The sequence below is a fragment of the Ochotona princeps genome, chromosome 9 (genome assembly GCF_030435755.1).
Source record: "Ochotona princeps isolate mOchPri1 chromosome 9, mOchPri1.hap1, whole genome shotgun sequence".
Taxonomy (NCBI): Eukaryota; Metazoa; Chordata; class Mammalia; order Lagomorpha; family Ochotonidae; genus Ochotona; species Ochotona princeps.
This window is the reverse complement of record NC_080840.1, coordinates 64,139,383-64,158,358: the sequence shown is the minus strand read 5'-3', so window position 1 is coordinate 64,158,358 and position 18,976 is coordinate 64,139,383. Positions and strand designations below refer to the sequence as shown.

Sequence of the window (18,976 nt, the reverse complement as noted above, 5' to 3'; positions counted from 1 at the left end):
AATTATGCATCATTTTTACTTCTTCAAGCTAGCTTCTTTTTTTTCTTTCTTTTTGTTTTCAATCTAGCTTCTAATCTTGGGTTTTTTACCTTCTTTATTTATACATAATTAAAATATTTTAGGAGCTGACGTGTTGGCTCAACTGGCTAATCTTCCGCGTACAGATGCCAAGATCCCATACAAGTATCACTTGATGTTCTGGCTATTCCCTTCCCCATCTAGCTCTCTGCTGATGCCCTGGGAAAGTAGTGGAGGATGGCCCAACCTTGGGTCCCTGCAACTGCATGGGAGACCGAAGAAGCTCCTGGCTTTGGATAAGCTCAGCTCTGACCACTGCAGTCATTTTGTAGAGAGAACCAGCAGATAAAAGACCTTTCTATTTCCCTCTTTGTAAATCTGATCTGCCTTGCCAACAAATGTAAATTTGAAAGACCATAATGTTTGACAGTTGCAAGTCAGCAAGACAAGGAGTGAACATTTCCACCATGGCAATTCATGAATGTCACCATCTTGCCCTCAATTTTAGAAACTGTTCTAACACCAATGCACAAGTTCCACTTGTATCCAAACATCAGACATGATCAGGATAATCCCAGCAGTGAGAACTACAGGCTAGATCCTTCAAGATTTAAAACACCAATCACCACCAAAAAGAATCAAACCAAATATTTGAATAAAATTCCTGACAACTAAAGATTTATTTATTTATTTATTTATTTATTTGTTTATTTATTTATTTATTATCTGACAGGCAGATTCACAGAGAGAGAGAGAGAGAGATTGAAAGAGACAGATCTTTCATCTGCTGCTTCACTTCCCAAATAGCCACAACGGCCAGAGCTAAGCCGATCCGGAACCAGGAGCCTCTTCTGGGTCTTCTACAGGAGTGTAGGGTCCCCAGGACTTCGACCATCCTCCACTGCTTTCCCAGGCCATAAGCAGAGAGCTGGATCAGAAATGGACAACTGGAACACGAACCAGTGCCCATAAGGGATGCCAATGCTGGCAGTGCAAGATGAGCCTATGGAGACACGTACTGGTCCACCTTATCTGTCTCCAACAGCCACCCCAAACCAGCTCCAACATTACATACCACAAAAACATATTAAGAGTTACACTTTACAAACTGTGGACTTAATCTGGGGAATCACACCTCCTATAAGGGATTCACAAATCCAAATATGCCAACAGCTCACAGACTGAGTAATTCTTATATCTTTCCAGATACTTGCTACAGAATTTAAAATCCATCTGATAGTATCACAAAAAACAATTTTATTATTTTCAATAAATGGAAATTAGAGACTAAAATCAAGTAGATACATAAGAAAAATTTAAAGTTAAATGGGATTAATTTAAACAAAAAAGGAATCAACCAGCTTAGTGGTTAATTCCAAGCATTTAATGAAACAGGCCTAAATATGAAACCTGCCTCTTTAACTAGTCAAACAACCTTGGGAAAGGTCTTAACCTTGGTAAACAGGCCCACTGTGGTCTACAATGGTCAGAAAATTGTCTGGAAGGTTATAGCAAACTGTGCACATTCACCAGACAGAAGAATCAACACTTGGCTTAGAAAAATAGGACTTTTGGGGAATTTCTTAAGTACCTAGTATTTGTAGGGCTATCAAGCAGATTAGAGGGATCTGAGATTGGGTCCGAATTCTAGTCAAAATGACAGATTTACGATGTTAAAGAGAAGCAAATTCTGGCTCAAAACAAAACTACCTAATCATTCAACCAGCACCAGAACAGGCTGCATAAGAAAGTAATCTTGGGCCCAGCGCCGTGGCCTAGCGGCTAAAGTCCTCGCCTTGCAACAGATCCCATGTGGGCGCCGGTTCTGATCCCGGCAGCTCCACTTCCCGTCCAGCTTCCTGCTTGAGGCCTGGGAAAGCAGTCGAGGAAGGCCCAAAGCTTTGGGATCCTGCACCCACATGGGACTCCCAGAAGAGGTTCCAGGTTCCTGGCTCCGGATCAGCACAGCACTGGCCGTTGCAGTCACTTGGGGAGTGAATCATCGGATGGAAGATCTTCCTCTCTGTCTCTCCTCCTCTCTGTATATTTGACTTTGTAATAAAAATAAATAAATCTTTTTTTTTTTAAAAAAGAAAGTAATCTCTACAGTATGCAAACAGAGTAAGACTGAGATTAGCATTTGATACAAAATATACAGCACTGGAAAACTGACTTAAAAAAATGCCAATGGTCCTCCTCAGCTTTAAGAGAGTGAGCCGACCTTGACAGCTCATGTGCTTTTCATTTCTGTAATAATCCTATAAAATAAGCATATTTTAAAGGTGAGGCAAAGTAAGGAGGAGCATGTTTGATCATGCTAGCACAAGTGGCAGAACTGACTTTCAAATCCATGTCTCTTTCCCCTGTATCAGATCAAGCTTGACTCACAGTACAATCTCACCTGTAGAACTTAACATCCACACTGGATACTAACTAAATCGGAATTCCTAGGAGAAGACAAACGGGCATCATGGCATGCAATGCTCCCAAATGATTCTAATGTACTGCTGTGACTAAGACCCATTGTTCTTTACCAAGGGTTGGCAATAATGTTTTACTGGAACACACCCACATTCATTTGCTTACATATTACCCATGATTGCTTGCAGGCTACAAATTGTGGAGTTGAATAGCTGACCTCCTGGCCAGGAAAGCTGATAATATGCCAGGACTTCAAATATCTCATGAAAAATGGAATTACAAGCTAATTACTTTGATGGAAAAAAAAAATCAGAATTCATGCAGAATTTGCCAGCCCGTAACTCTACACGTTACATGCAAACCTAATACTTTAATAAAGAACCATTTTGTATTGCTTAGTCAAGTTGAATCTAAAGACACTAAAGTTCTTAAAGTGTTTAAATACAGCACATCACTGATACAACCAAATTTGATGCATCAGAAGCAAAGTTCAGGGCCTGGAGTGAAGGCTTGGTAGCTAAATCCTCACTTTGCATGTACTGGAATCCCATATGGACACTGACTCCAGCTGCTCCACTTCCCACCCAGCTCCCTGTCCGTGGCCTGGGAAAGCAGTAGAGATGGCCCAAATCCTTGGGACCCTGCATTCATGTGGGACACCTAGATGAAGCTCCTGGCTTCAGATCAGTTCAGTTCTGACTGTTGCAGCCACTTGGGGAGTGAATCAGTGGACAGAAGATCTTTCTCTCTGTATCTCCTTTTCTATGTAAATCTGCCTTTCTAATAAAAATAAATAAATCTTCAAAAAGTTCAAATGCCATAGTGGTATTATGATCATATAATTATCTTAAATAAATTATGATTTATTATAGACTTAGAGTACCAGTAAAAATAGTGGAGATTCTTGCTAGTGGAGAATTGCTTTTTCAAAGCATGCACTGTGGCTTATCATTCATATTAAATAATTTCAATTGCCCTTATTTTAAGAATGATGTAGCTCTGAATGGTTCTGCTCTCAATCAGCTTTTCCCCATAATCTGCTTACTCTTCACAAGAACAGTGTTTGTGCATGGTCACACTCAGATGTATTTAAAAACACTACAGTGCTCCTAGCATACTGGAATCACACTACAGAAAGACATCCTTTATTCTCTAACAATGTCTTGGGTGTTTTCCTGATAAAAACTTGATGTAAAGCATAAATAAAAAGATCAGCACACTACCAGTAACACACACAAGCTGATTTTTCACATAGCATTTCTAACTACTGATGTCTAACTCAGATATAAAAAGCCAGAGAAACCATTTCACAGGAATACTATGTCATTTTGCCTTCTAGGAAATAAAAAAGACAACTCTTTGAAATAATGTACTCCCTCCTAATATTAAGCATCAGACAATGAGACACTGAATAGTCAAACTGCTTGACAAGCATCAAATCACATGACAGCAGTATACAAGGAGGTTTGCATAGGAAACCTCAAACCCACTGAGTTGCTTTTTAAAAATGTTGGACAAAGCCCAACCAAAGCAAAAAAAAAGCTTTAAATCTTCCTATACTTGTAACAATGGTCCTATAATCCAGCTAAAAAAAAAACCCAACCATGCAATGTTATTACTAGGAGTTATGTATTTTTTTATATTGAACAGAAAGGTCTCAGATGTCTCTCAACTAATGGAAAGGAGAATGAAAATTAAATCAAAGTAGACAAATTAAAAATATTTCAGCTTCCATTAAGATTTGTGCTTAAAAAAAAAAAAAGCAGTTCCAAAACACATTTAGAATAACCTGTATGTAACTTGATTCTATAAAACATTAAATCACAAAAATGCTTAAGCTAACTAGGAGTTGTCAATGATTTAATAATCTATTGTGGATCCAGTGCAATAGCCTAAGTGTTTAAAGTCTTTGCCTTACACATGCTGGGATCCCAAATGGGCGCCGGTTTTAATCCCAGCCGTCCTGCTTCTCATCAAGCTCCCTTTTGTGGCGTGGGACCATGTACCCACGTGGGAGACCAGGAAGAGGCTCTGGGCTCCTGGATCAGTGCAGCTCCAGCTGTTGCGGCCACTTGGGGAGTGAACCAGTGGGTGGAAGATCTTCCGGTCTTTCCTTTCTGTATATCTGACTTTCCAATAAAAATAAATCTTTATTCCTTATGAAGGACTACACTACTGTAGTAAAATGGGAAAAATCTGTCGGGGGGTGGAAATTTGGGGGGGAATTCCAGCCTATACGAAATTGTACCACATAGTTCAAAATTCAAAATAAAAATACATTAAAAAATAAATAAGTCTTTAAAAATAAAAATTGTGCATTACAACCAAAGATTCTATCCCAGCACTAGGTATACAGACAGCATTAAAATCAGGAAAGAAAAAGCCTTATGTGAAGTCCATATTTCCTTTTAAGAGACTGATGATCTCCAACTTAGAATTTCTTGAATTTACAATGGTGCAAAGTATACTCACTTTAATCATTGTTTTTCACTTTTAGTACTGTTTTCACAAAATGATTTCTACACATAAGCACACAAAATGTGCTTTGTGTGAAATAATTTTGCCCAACTGTAAAATAATTTACATATTCTGAGCACATTTTAAGCTAGGCTAGGCTAAGATATAATGTTTGGTGGATTTGGTATGCTACTAAATTCTTTTTCAACTCCAGATATTTTCATCAGAATGGGGCATCTATACAGGCAATGCCATGGTTATCAACACTTCTTGAGAAACCTGCACACACACCATTTAGGGAAAGACAGACAATATATTAAACTGACTCCCCCTCTTCCATAGTAATTATAAATTCAGCATTACTTTCGTACTAAAGAATTTTAATTAAAGAACACTTTCAAAATACACTTTAAGAGGATGTCCAACTGGAATTAGAATAAACAGGTATCTTTGCATTTGCAGTGTTTACCTGGTTCTTCCTTGACGATTAGTGTCTTGTTTTCTTCTGGATAGGCAACAGGTGGTTGCATCACTGAACAATCTTCCAAATTTGCTTCATTATTAGGTGGTACGTTATAAATAAATCTCTTTGTAGTTTGGTTTTTCCTCCTTGTTTTGCCAGTCTCTTGAACTCCCTGGGAGCCCATATTGTTCCAAATAAACACTTTTGTTTGACCTGGAGATTCATTTTCAGCCAACTCAGGAGAACCATCCTGGACCCAATTATTGTCACTCATTTGGTAGTTTTCTATTTGGCCCTCATCGACATTACAACCATCATTTTCAATTTTTAAATTACTTGCCAAACTGGTAAGATTCCGTGTTGCCCAAAAGCTGGCAATTTTTTGATCCCGCGATGAAGACAGACCATCTCTAGTAACTGGTTTTCTATTATTATAGTCGACAACTACAGACTCTGGAGCTTCTGATTTAATGCTTATATTTAAGGCATCTTTAATGAAATTTCGGCAAGTCTGGACAACTTCACTCATTTGAAGATAGCTGGCCACTGTCATCACTTCAATGGCATTTTGGCTTGTGAGCACCAGGTTACCAGAATATAAGAAGTCCAAGATGACTGAAAAACCTTGAACTGCAGCAACGTCTAAATGGGTAGTATTTTTTTGGTTAGGGACTTCTTTGTTTGACTCGCAATATAAAGTCTTAAAGAAACGGCTGCCTGCAACCAGGATGTTCTTATGCGCTTTAAAGATTTTTCCGCTCACCACAATGCTGACATCACAAAGGATACCTTGCTTTCTCTGTTCGTCTAGTTCGCGAAGAAGCTGATAGCAATAAGAGTTTTCATTTGGCCTACTATTAAAGTCACAGTACCCCTCCTCTGGTGGTATTTCTGACTCCTGTAATTGGATGAAAAATATTAATATTAAATTTTGCTTACTTTTTAAAAGTCCTCAAATCAAGAACACATCTAAACATACTTTTTAAGTAAACACTAATCAGATATGCTAATTTGTGATATCATTTTGCATTGAGACAAAAGGTACATCATCCCAAACAATGAAAGGTGCAACCCATCAACAGATGTAACCCACTGCTGTCATCCAAACACTCTCCGCTTCTGACTGAAGATCACTAGGCCTTCATTTAAATAACAGGCAGCATATTACTCATCTCAAATGCAAGCTAAGGACATAAATTGATTTTATTTAAAATGAAAAGAGCAATTATTTTCTTAAAAAAAATCTTTAACTCTAGGAATCAGATTAATTTGTTTTATCTTGGGTGGGAAGGCAACAGTCTGCCTCTGTGAACTTAATATATCAAAAGTAAAATATTACGGACACATCACCCTATCATGCACTATTTAAAAGGTAAACTCCGAGTCTGCGGCAAACACTGATATCAAACAGTTTAGGTCAGTGGAGTTCATTAAATCTAGTAAGAGATAAAGACCCTAAGGAGAAAATGATTCAATTATAGAAATGCTTAATTATTTAATTTCTAATCACCTTTCAAAATGCCTTCTCTTTTTAGGATCAAACACATCAACAGTAAAGCAAGACGTACGTCTCTGAATTCAGAATTCCTTATGTTTATAAAATTTGCCAATTACAGCTCTATTTAACATTGCTAAAGTTAAGGTCATTTCCTATACAACAATTAAAAAATCTGTACTATAAAAGAGTACAATCTAATTTCAGATTGTTGCTGGTACCAGTGATCAACTGTGTGCCCTTGGGCAAGTCACTATCCTTGAGAGCTTTTGTCTTAACACAATACAGCAGTATCGGAACTGTTATAATCATTTTATGACTTTGTCATTGCATTGCTAGGTGAGTAAGCTCCCTTCAGCTCTGTGTTTCTTTACCACCTTGACTAGTGCTTACACACGATTTAATAACTTTGTTAAAGAAATGAAGGACATCACTTTTCCAAGAGAAAACCTGCTTGATCATTTCTAGTAGAAAGGGTAAACTGAAAATGCTACCCTGATTTAAGTGTTAAAACTTTTCATGACTTCTTAGGCACAAAGCACTAATACATATATGGATTGTTTCTTAAAATAATGAAACAGATCCAAGATCCTATTACCACAGAGAAAAACATGGAACAGGATATGTGTAAACGTGTTTGAAAGATTGAAGGGAGGAAGGATAACAGGATAGGGGACTTCGAAAGAATTCCTGAATGCTTTATAAATAGAGGATTCCTAAACAATCACCAAATTCCAACTGATCCAGTCAGGAGTATATCTAATTATATAAGTGCATTCTATACCTCCACAAAGTTCAAAAGCAGAAACAATATTTTCACAGATAAAGAAACAGAAAGAAGCTACCTGTTTACTCTCCCTCAACTGCTCACTTTTGTCTATCTTTCCAAGACACCCTAGCTGACTTAGACATTCCTATGGAGGTATAGAAGGCACAAATGTTATGTAAGTTACTGAATGTAAAGATTTTGAAAAAGAGGAGCCCGAGCACATATTCACAGTAAAAATTCAGTAAAGGCATAGTAATTATGCATAAAAAAATAAGTGCATTCATATACCCACAATGGTTTAACTGGTCCCAAAAGGTCAAATACATTCAAACTAAACCACAGTCCATCCAAGAATATTACGCTGCTTTCAAATGAGAAAACTTAAAGAACCAAAATATTACAATTCCAGAAGCTTCAGTGTTTTACAAGCATAATGGAAAAGTATGGACAACCTTGCCAACCTGAGTTCAGGAACATGCTCACTAGAGAACAAAGCACAGGCAGCACAGACGCTCCCCCCATTCGGACTTAGCATCTTCTCCAATCCTGCTGCGTCGTGTGCAGAACTCCCTCAGTCAGCAACTGCTCCTAGGTCTACCCGATGACACCTAAACGGACACTCCATAATCAGCTATTCTCTCTCTACTAAAACATACAACCCTCAGCAAAAGCAGGTATACAATAAACAAAACAAATATCTGTTCATGAGTAAATTCTCCAGAATAAGAAAAATGTAACAAGGTTAAAATATAAATTATAAAAGCTGGGGCCGCTATGATATAGCTCGATTGCCTAATCCTACACCTCTGCCTACCAGTTCATGTCTCGGCTGTCCCAATTCCCATTAGCTAGCTTCCTGTTTATGGCCCGGGAATACAGTGAAGGATAGTCCAAAGCCTTGGGACCCTGTACCAGCGCAGAGGTGCCAAAGAGACTCCTGGTTTTGGATCAGCTCAGCTCTGCCCACTGTAGCCACTTGGGGAGTGGGCCTGTGGATGTAAGATCTTTCTGTCTCTCCTTCTCTCTCTAAAGCTACAATTCAAATAAAAATTAATAAGCCTTTTTAAAAAGTATAAAAGTATTTGCAGGTAGTGTTGTGGCAAGGTAGATTAAGTCACCTCTTCCCACTCCAATGTCCCTTCTATCAGTGCTGTTTCCAACGCAGGTATTCCCTCTTCTGAGCTGGCTTCCTGGTAAGGAACCTGGGAATCGACACAGCTGCCACCTGGGCCAAGCACTGTGGCACAAGTTAAGCTTGTGTGGATGCTGCTGCTATCCCTTGCTGCTGCTTACTGGAGTCCCAGCTGTTGCACTTCTGATTCAACTCTCTGCTAACGTCAAGAAGGCAGCACAGGATGTCCCAGGAGCTTGGTACCCTGCCATCACGTCGCAGACAAGGATGGAGTTCCTTGTGGCATGGCCTGCAGGCATTTGTGAAGCGAACCATCTTTCAAGAAACAAATACATAAACTGTCAAGTTTTACTCAATTTAACATTTTGTATATTAAATAAACCAGCCTTGTGTGACATTTCAAACCATTTGGCAAACAGAAAATACTTAGGACATGTATGACTAAATAATAAAATAAGGGCCTGGTGGGGTAGCCTAGTGGCTAAAGTCCTCGCCTTGAATGCACTGGGTGCCGTATGGGTGCCAGTTCTAATCCCAGCAGCCCTGCTTTCCATCTGGCTCCCTGCTTGTGGCCTGGGACCCTGTACCTGTGTGGGAAACCTGGAAGAGGCTCCAGGCTCCTGGCTTTGGACTGGCTCAGCACTGGCCATTGGCGGCCACTTGGGGAGTGAATCATTGGAGAGAAGATCTTCCTCTCTCTCTCTCCCCCCTCCTCTCTGTATATCTGACTTTGCAATAAAATAAATCTTTTAAAAAATAAAAGACTCAGTATTGTAATTACTGTTATGGTTTAATTTTCTATAAAGGCATAATGTTTATTTGCTGTCCCTTTTGAAACTGAACAAAATTTTATTAATTGGGCCTGGCAAGGTAGCATAATGGCTCAAGTCCTTATCTTTTATGCACTGGGACCCCATACAAGCGCTGGTTCTAATCCTGGGAAGCCCCACTTCCCATATAGCTCCCTTCCTGTGGCCTGGGAAAAAGTGGTCAAGGATGGCTCAAAGCCTTGGGACCCTGCATCCCAAATGGGAGCCGTGAAAGAAGCTCCTGGCTCCTGTCTTTGGATCGGCTCAGATATGCTACTGCGGCTGCTTGGGGAGTGAACCAGCAGTTGGAAGATCTTCCTGTCTCTCCCTCTCTGTAAATCTGACTTTCCAATTAAAAAAAAAAATCTTTAAGACCTTTTTTCTTTATTAATTTGCTTCTGTTCTCTACAGAATATTCCGGACACTAAACTTTGCTACACATACTACACCTGATCAGCCATCTCAACTGGTTCAATGTTCTAACATATAATTTAAGTATGAACATGTGGAAGAAGCAAAAAATTGTAGACACTGAATAGAATGACAGCACTTGCATAGCATTTGTGTAAGCAGTGAATTAAATTAAGCACTTCAAATCCAGAGCTGGCTGTGTTTTTACTATCTAGCAGTTCAAAGCACTTGAGGAGGTGGCTCCCACTGGCAGTCATCCTAGGCTATGGTCACCAGATCCTTAATTTGGGGAGGGTAATTCAGAATTTCTAAGACTCTGTCTTCATCACATCAAATATCCTAATTTTTAAAAACTACAGACAAAAGTAATCTACAGGGTTCCAGAGTGATGGCTCAATGACTAACTCCTGGCCTTGCACGCGCGTGCACACACACACACACACACACACTCTGAAACCCCATATGGATGCCGGCTTATGTCCTGACTGCTCCACTTTCCATCCAGCTCCCTGAAGATGGAAGATTTCTGCTTCTCCTCCTGTCTGTGGGTCTGCCTTTCCAATAAAATAAATAAATCCTTAAAAAAGGAAAAAACAAATATCTAACCAGGGAGATGATACCATTAATGGAGGTGAGGCAGTCTTGAAAAATATTTGAAAGATTAAAAACATTAACAAAACTTTAGTGATGCAACAGATGGGAGAAGACATAGGAAACTACAGAAGTCTCAGCTTTTTTTTTTTTTAAAGATTTATCTATTTTTATTGGAAAGCTGGATATACAGAGGAGGAGAGATAGACAGGAACATCTTCCATCCGTTCATTCACTCCCCAAGTGGCCACAATGGCTGGAGCTGAGCCAATCGAAAGCCAAGAGTCAGAAGCTTCTTCCAGGTCTCCCACGTGGGTGCAGAATCCCAAGGCTTTGGGCCATCCTCAACTGCAATCCCAGGCCACAAGCAGGGAGCTGGATGGGAAGCAGGAGGGAAGCCAGGATTAGAACCGGCGCCCACATGGGATCCCGGGGGTGCAAGGGGAGGACCTTAACTGCTACACTATTGCGCAGGGCCCAAGTCTCAGCTTTTTTAAAAGCCCAGGGATTGTTAACTCTTGGAGTATTTAGGACTACTTCCCTGTCTGAAGCCAACTTCAGCTGCAAATAGTATAACCTAATGAGCCCCACTCAATCCATTAATAAAACTAAAATGTTCTTTGGCTTCAAGAAAAAACATCAAGCAGATCCCTGTTTGCTCTAACAGGCCATTTGGAATCAAATTCCCCATCAGTTTCCAGCTACACTGCACAGTGGGAGGTGGCAGATAACACCAAGTAGCTGAGCCTCTGCCTCCCACCTTGGAGAGAGATTGAATTCTGCACTCCCCTGAATGTCCTGGCCCAGCCTTGGCTGTTCTGGTCATTTGGCAATCGAACCAGTTAATAGAAGATATTTCCTGGGCTGGCACAATGGCTCAACCACTGAGTGAACCAGTGGATGGAAGAGCTCTGTCTCCTTTCTGTAAATCTGCCTTTCAAAAAAAAAAAATATCTTAAGAACAAAAACAAAACACTATCGTTGTCACCCATTCACTCAAAGAATAAAACATCAGTTTGACAGAGAACCTCCATCACCAGTGTCTCTCCATCTGCTCCAGCTTGATTTTATTCATCTTTGTCAAAATATCCACTTCTCTCAGACACAGCAAGACATCAGTTCTCCGTTTTCTTCAGGCTGCTTTCAGCTGTAGTCATCGGAGCATCCTTCCACTTCCGTCATTAGTAACACTTACTTAACAAGTTCAAGAGCTAGGACTACAAGTGTCCCTCAACCTGTGCAGGTACAACTGTTCAATCCCTCCCTACTGCTCTGTCCAGTGCACACTGAACACATTTCTACCACGGTATCTAACTGCACTAGCATGATCGCCTCTCATTACCCAACTACACATTCCTTGAAAGCAGAGGCAAAAAAAATCTGACACAGGTTTTCCTCTCCAGTGCCTTAGATTCAACAAACTAAATTTTAGAGGGTGAAAGAAGCAAATCCTACACAGTAGTCAGATACAATCAAAAATCTGAAAACCACAAAGGAAATGAGCCATCCCCTACTAAATCAAACACAATAAATCAATGATAATAGTTATTCAATGACTAATGGGTCACAGGTTCATCTTCTTTTTTACTCTGAAAGATCTGTCACAATTTCTTCCTAAACTGTTAAAATTGGCCAACCAGGGCCTGGTGCAGTAGCCTAGAGACTAAAGTTCTCACAATGCACGTGCTGGGATCCCATCTGGGTGCTGGTTCGAATCCTGGCAGACCCCACTTCCCATCCAGCTGTTTGTGGCCTGAGAAAGCAGTCAAGGATGGCCATGGGACCCTGCACCTGCATGGGAGACCAGGAGGGGGCTCCTGGCTCTTGGCTTTGGATTCACCGCTTGGGGATTGAATCAGTGGACGGAAGATCTTCCTTTCTGTCTCTTCTCCCCTCTGTACATCTGGCTTTCCAATAAAAATAAAATAAATCTTAAAAAAAACCCACACAGCCAACTAATTAACCAATTTAGATCTGTTGTTATGGTGCCACTGCCTGGGATACCTGCACTGCATTCTGGAGTGCCTGCCTGCATTTAAGTCCCAGCTACACCACTTCCCATCCAGCTCAGCACTGCTGCATCCCAGGAGGCAGAGGCGGACGACAAGCGCCTGGGCTCCTGCCATTCACATGGAGACCCAGGTGGAGCTCCTAGGCCCTGGCCTTGACCCGGCCGGCCGTCTCCGGTTGCTGCAGTTATTCGAGGTGTGGGCCAGAGATGGCCTTGCCCTGCAGCTTTGCCTTTCAAACGTAAAACTAACCAACCTTTGGGTCTGACTTTTGCCAAAAGCCAAGAAGTTGCTCCAGCTACTGACATCTACATATTTCAACCAGTGAAATTACTGGTCTCAATCACTTCACTGGTCTGAATTCTGGAAAGGTTAACTAAACCTACAATAGTAATACACTAGGTTCATGTTTTAGGCTCAGTAAACTGTTATAGTTGACAGAATACAAGATTTAGGCAGTCGAAATTTCACAACTGGGTAGAAAGTGGTCTGAACCAAGATGCAGTAGTAATCGCTATTATTAAAGTCATTTTAAAAAGTCCTCTGGGCCAGATGGTTAAAGCCTGAAAGAGCTAATCACTGAACCTGACCCTGGAGGTATAGCTGGTAATTCAAAATAAACCAGTTTATATCCTTACAGAGGTATACCTCTGAAGCGGGAGGGAGGGACGTAACCAAGACTCAGAGCACGCTTAAAGCCTCCCTGAGGAGTCCTTTTAACACCTATCCAAAGAGCAGGTTATCAGTCTTTTCAAGAGTGCTCAAATCTGTCTAGTCACCCTCAAGAAGTTAACAAAAAAGGACTAAAAAAAAAGGACCTCTCTTATTTACAAAAAAAGTATAGGAAAAGTAATCTTTGGTGACATACTATAAAATCTGTTCAAACTCTCAAAAACAGGTCTCCTAGAAAGAAAAATGAGAACAAACTACTTCCAGTTCAAACTGATTTCTTGCCTGAAAAATTCCAAAACTCCCATTTCCATGTTTTTAAGCCAAGACAAGGTTAATGCAAGATATTCTTTGGGGAGCTTAAAAAAATCCTGTTGGATGTTAGAACCAGGCTGACAATGTCCAAAGAATCTGACTGCCAGTTCTTTTTACAAAGAACTCACTCTCTAGTCAAATGACAGTGACTAGAAAATGGACAAAACTGATGACAGGGAGATAACTATCTATAATAAAAATAACAAATAAATAATAGCTGTAATTTACTAAGCAATTGTGTGCTGGCCCACATGCTTTGCAAAGGAAAGGGGACGTTAACTGCTATGAAAACTGAGAGTATGACCTGGTCCCTGTCGTCCTCCCCTCCGCCACCGTGACCCAAGAATGCACTCACAGGTTGTCTTACACTGCCTCCTACAGGTGACCCAGGGCTGAAGTTAGGGCAGTAATAACCAACAAAATCACAAACTGCCCAAAGAAATTTGACGGTGGTACCTGGGAAACAAGACGTCTTCCCCACCATTTAAGGAACTAGGGAAATTCTTAGGATCCTTCAAAGTAGAAACAAGCAAAACTCAATCAAGGACCAACACATAGACTTATAACAAATTGGGCTATCCTAAATTGTACTGTCCTCAATCTAACAGAATACCTTAAAAAAAAAATCAGATGATCTACCAACTACACCACACAAAATTTCACAAAGGGGAAAATGATGAAACAGTTCAAGTTTGAAAAATGACAGACACTGATTCCCCTTCAAATGAACTATGATCGACTCCCACTTAGAAGGCTACACCTCACACCAAGTCTACTTTAAGGTTACCCAACTAATTCTCCCTTCCTAGGATTTCAGGTTCACTAAGAAGCTAATTACAATTTGCATCCCCATTTCCCACAGACTGTGTTGATAAGGGGAATAACTTGCTCACGGTACATTAACTTCTGCTGTCTTTTAAAGAATTTTTTTTTTTGGATAACCAACTCACCATTATTTGGAAATTTAAATTGTCACAGGTCTTCACTAAATAACATCAGGAATGTTAATTAACTCTTTAAAGCCTTACACTCCTCCTCCATAAAATGGGAACAAAGATACTTTGCGCAGTAAATATGTTTGGCACACAGAAAAACAAGAAAACGTCAGTCCTATCTCATTCCATTGCCCAGGCTCACAAAGCCAGTAATTGCAGAAAGCTGAGATCTGAACCCAGATTTACTCCAAACCCATTCTTTCTCTCTTACGACACTCCCATAGGCTCTGGTCTCAGTTGCCACACAGAACGCTTAAGACTTAGGGCAATTTACTTAACCTTTCTGGGCCTTGTATCTTTCGGTGACCTTCCTCCTGGGCTCCCAGCAACTACACACACGCAGGGAGAGACACAACGCCCCCTCCAAACCCTATCTGTGTTCTGTGGGAATCCTAACCTTGTGCTTTTTGGCTACAGCCAACTCGCGAGCCCCTTCCCTACTGTGTGAGGTCTGTTGGATGCAGGATCACTCCAACCAACGCCACACCAAGGGACAAATGTCTGACAGCTGACTTTCTAAAATCAATGACTGGCCACTCACGTTAAAGAATGCCTTCCATCCACCACCACAGGTCTTCTGAAGAGGAAAAAAAAAAAAAAAAAAAGGAAAAAAAAAAACTGGACCGGTCAACATCTATCAGCTTGCTGGTTAGGCTACTATCTTTAGACTAGCAATGTTAAAACAAGGACTAAGAACTAAAGTACAGCTTACTTGTTTTGCAACTGAAAGACTTGGGGTTTTCAAGGATGTGACCAAAAAAATTCCCTACCAGTTCAGATCAATTACCTAATACACAGCACTCCACATGAAAGCAACTGACTGACAAAAGCATGCTTCTTAGAGAGGATCTAGAGAAATCTCAGCACAGGAATCCAAGCAGAAGTACACAACTAAGAGCCAGGAAGATTTACCACGAGCAAGCAATGGTAAGAACGTTCCTTCCACAAGCTCAGCAGAGAAGAATTTAGTTAAAATTACTCGCAAGAGAAAGGAGTTATTCAAATAGCTTCCCCAACATTTACATACTGTTCCGAGGCTTCCCTTGAGGAGCCTGAGCCCTAATCTAAGAACTTTTTCAGCTAGATGTTTTCTTGAAAGGGTTACCGCCAGGTTAGGGAACTTGGTCTAATCTACTCTTCACCAAGAGTTGCCAGATAAGACTTCCCACAGCACACTAAATGTCTTCCAGCTTAAGGAGGCTTCTCTAAAAATCACAGCTAATAAAACACAGCACCCGAAGTCATCCTTTTAGGCTAAAACCTTCAACCTACTTTTTTTTTTAAACGTTCTGTTGGAACAAAAATCTGTCATAAAGACATAAAAAAAAAAAAAAGTAAACCCAAGCCACGATTAGCAAAGTGTCACGCCACCTCCCTCCCCCTACACCACACAGCCACAACTTTGGAAAACTTGTTCCCAGGCTTCCTGAACCCCCACGCGGCAGCTTCCCCGCACCTCTCCGCGGGGGGGAACGATGCCCTAACTCAGGAAAAGCCAACTCCCCCAGCCCACCAACCTCAGCCCCGAAGCCCCGCTTTTTCAAAAAGCAGACGCAGGATACAGCGTACCTGGGCGTTGGCTTCGTGGTGTTTGTGCTCGGTAGAGACGTGGTGCCTCAGGAGAAGGGTTTTCTTGTAGTTGCGGGTCCCTCGCGAAAGCTCATCATGCCCCGCCAGGGGGAGGTCCCCGCTTCCCCCATCCTCGGAGGGCTTTTGGCACCAGCCGCAAAACATCAGCCCGGTATCCTTGGAATAGCGCAGCCAGGGAAAGTCCTTGAGCCAGGAGGTCTGGAAGGAGCACTGAGGCTTCTGCATTAGGGACTTGCGCCGCGCGGGCTGGAAGTGCTGGACGGGGTCTCCTTCGCCAGCTCCCACACCGCAGCCCTCCACTTCGTCCCCGCCATCGCCGCCCGACCGCCTGCTGCTACCGCAGCTGCCGGCTTCCGCCCCACTGCCGTCGCCCAGGCTCGCCCCCTCCTCCTCGTCCTCGGTGCTGTCGCTCAGGGACGCGCCGTCCTGCATCAACTCCTTCCCCTCCAGCGCGTCCAGCTCCAGCTCCGCGGCCGCCGGCCCTCGTCCATTGAAATGCCTCAGGGGCCACGCCGAGGTCTCGGGCCGGCCGCGGCTACTGCCATTGTTGCCGAGACCCCCGCTGCCGCCGCCGCCGCCTCGGAAGGCCAGAGTCCGACGGTTCCTTTCCGCTAGCAAGGGGCCCCCCGCGCCACCGCCGCCCAGCGAGGTGGGGCCGCCCGCGTCTTGGGGGAGCAGCAACTCCTTGGTGTCCTCGGTAGCGGCTGCGGCGGAGGCGGCGGCCGCCCCAACCGAGGAGGCCTCCAGGTCTTGGGGCTCCAGGCCCTCCAATTCCGTTTCCTCGTCGGCCCCCCGCCCATTGGGCTGCTGGAGCGCGGGCGGCGCCGGCGGCGGGGGCTGTCTTGGCAGCGGCTGCTGAGGCCAAGCCGAGGCCTCCCCGCCGGCGTTATTGTTCGTAGAGCCGCCACCGCCGCTGCTGCCGCCGGCGGTGACCAACCCGCCTCCTCGGAACGCCAGCGTCCTGCGGTTCATCTCACTGAACGACATGGCGCGCGCCGCCGCCGCCGCCGCCCGGTGCCCCGGCTCGCGCCCGGCCTCGGGCCGCGTCCCGCGCGCTCCCCGCGGCTCCCCCTCCGCGGCGCCCCCGCCCCCGGCGTTCCGGTCTCGCCCTCCCCGCGCCCGGCTCGCGCTCGCGGCCGCCGCACGCGTCCGCCGCTCCCGCTGCCCCCCGCCGCCGCTGCCGCCGCCTCCTCCGGCCCCTCTCTCCGCGTCCTCCACCCCCGCCCCGCCGCGCTGCGGGCTGCGTCCCGCGCGGAGAAGGGGGCGGGCGGCGGAGAGCCGGGAGGCGAGCCGAGGAGCGAGCCGGGGCGCGTGGGGCCTTGCAAGTTGAGCGGCGGAGTGCGGGGAGCCCCTGCGCTGCCCCTCTTTAAAGCCGCGCGCACACACCGATCCTCTCCAAACTGATATCCTTCCTCCGGCGCGCCGAGCAGTCCCGCTGCTGCCGCCGCCGCCGCCGCCGCCGGCTCCCGACGCGCCGAGGACGAGAGGCGCGTTAAACTGCCCGGCTCCGCCACATAACCAGCCGACAATAAAGCCGGCGGAGCGCTTCCGTCCGACCAGGCCCTGGCGGAGGTCGAATGGCAAATGAACAACGGACCGTGCGCCCACAATGCACCGGGGTAGCAGTAACCGCTGGAGGGGGAAAGGGTGGGGGCCGGCTGGGGGAGGGGGGCTGGGCTTGGGGCTGGGCTGGGGTGGGGTGGGGGCGCCCGGGGACCGGGAAAGGGGCCGGGCCGCGCCTCCGGCCTGGGGGGAAGGAAGTGGGCCGAGGGGCGGGGGACAAAAGGCCAGGCGGCGGGCCGGGGGTCTCGGGGAGGGGCCCCGGGCGCGCGGAGGACAAACAGCTGGCGAGTGTCAGGGTCCGGGCGCCTCCCCGCTGCCCACACGCACCTCCGGCGCCCAGGACGCGCATTTTCCTCCTCTCGCCACGAGTTCACCTGGGACTTTGCAAATAGCTGTTGGCGGTGGGAAGCTGCGCTCCAGCCTTGTCATTTGGAGCTGGTGGGGGTGGGTGGCAGGGAGAAGGGGGCTGAGTGCGTGTGTTGGCGAGGGGGAGAGGCGAGGGTGGCGGTGCCCCTAGGAAGTGAACTTAGGCTGTCCCTTGACAAAGACTGGACCAGGGTGCCTTTCACGCGAGGAGGTGGCAAGCCGCGGACCACCTCCTGCCAGGGATGCATTGTGTGTTGCGAAGCTGCACCTCAGGCCCCGGGCAAATAGATAGTCATTTCGCAGAAAAACGCACCGCCCCGAGTGTCTTATTGCTGTGATGAAATGGAAATTTAAATAAAAGGTCGAACACGTGCGTTCACTGGGAAGTATTGACATGGGTGTTACATCACCAGCAGCCAATCAGAGGACGGGGCTCGTGTTTATACTTCTACAACCACCTTGTGAGTATTACAGTATGTCATAACGTTATAAATATTAGGCAGGGTTTTCCCCAGCCGCGAGAGGAGGCTACTCACACGGACCTGGAGCTCGGCTCCCAGGACGATGTGCCCCAACGCAAAAAAAAAAAAAAAAAAAAAAAAAAAAAAAAAAAAAAGCTGTTTACATTGCATATGGAATTTAGAGTGATTAGAACTGATTGAGCTGGGGAATGTAGGCCCCGTGGTGATAAACCCTGGTCGACTTTTTTCACTTGTAAGGTTTTACGATTTAGAGCCCTTAACACTCATCACTTAAAAAAAAAATGTTTTAAGATGCTAAATGCTGCGAAGAATACAGTGTTTAGACTCATTTATTGCTTTACACGATCAGATAAATCAAGTGTGTGTGTGTGTGGTTTAAGCCAGTTTCACATTAAAAAAAATGTTCTCAGTGGAGAAACCT

General features: G+C 44.4%; 1 protein-coding gene across 2 annotated transcripts in view; it reads right to left on the bottom strand.

Annotated features, from left to right (window-relative positions):
* The window catches only part of ZBTB10 (zinc finger and BTB domain containing 10), a 28,368-nt gene extending 9,734 nt beyond the window's left edge, over window positions 1–18,634 (bottom strand). The window contains exons 1-2 of one of the 2 annotated variants that reach the window (XM_004588073.2): window positions 18,035–18,634; window positions 5,366–6,254 (exon numbers count right to left, since the gene is read on the bottom strand). In XM_004588073.2, coding sequence (XP_004588130.2) covers window positions 5,366–6,254; window positions 18,035–18,136 — 991 coding nt within the window. In that variant the 5' untranslated portion in view covers window positions 18,137–18,634. Of the gene's footprint in view, window positions 1–5,365; window positions 6,258–16,123; window positions 17,132–18,034 lie in introns of those variants that run through there. The other variant, XM_004588071.2, reaches the window with a different exon arrangement.
* Between the last annotated feature and the right edge of the window lie 342 nt (window positions 18,635–18,976).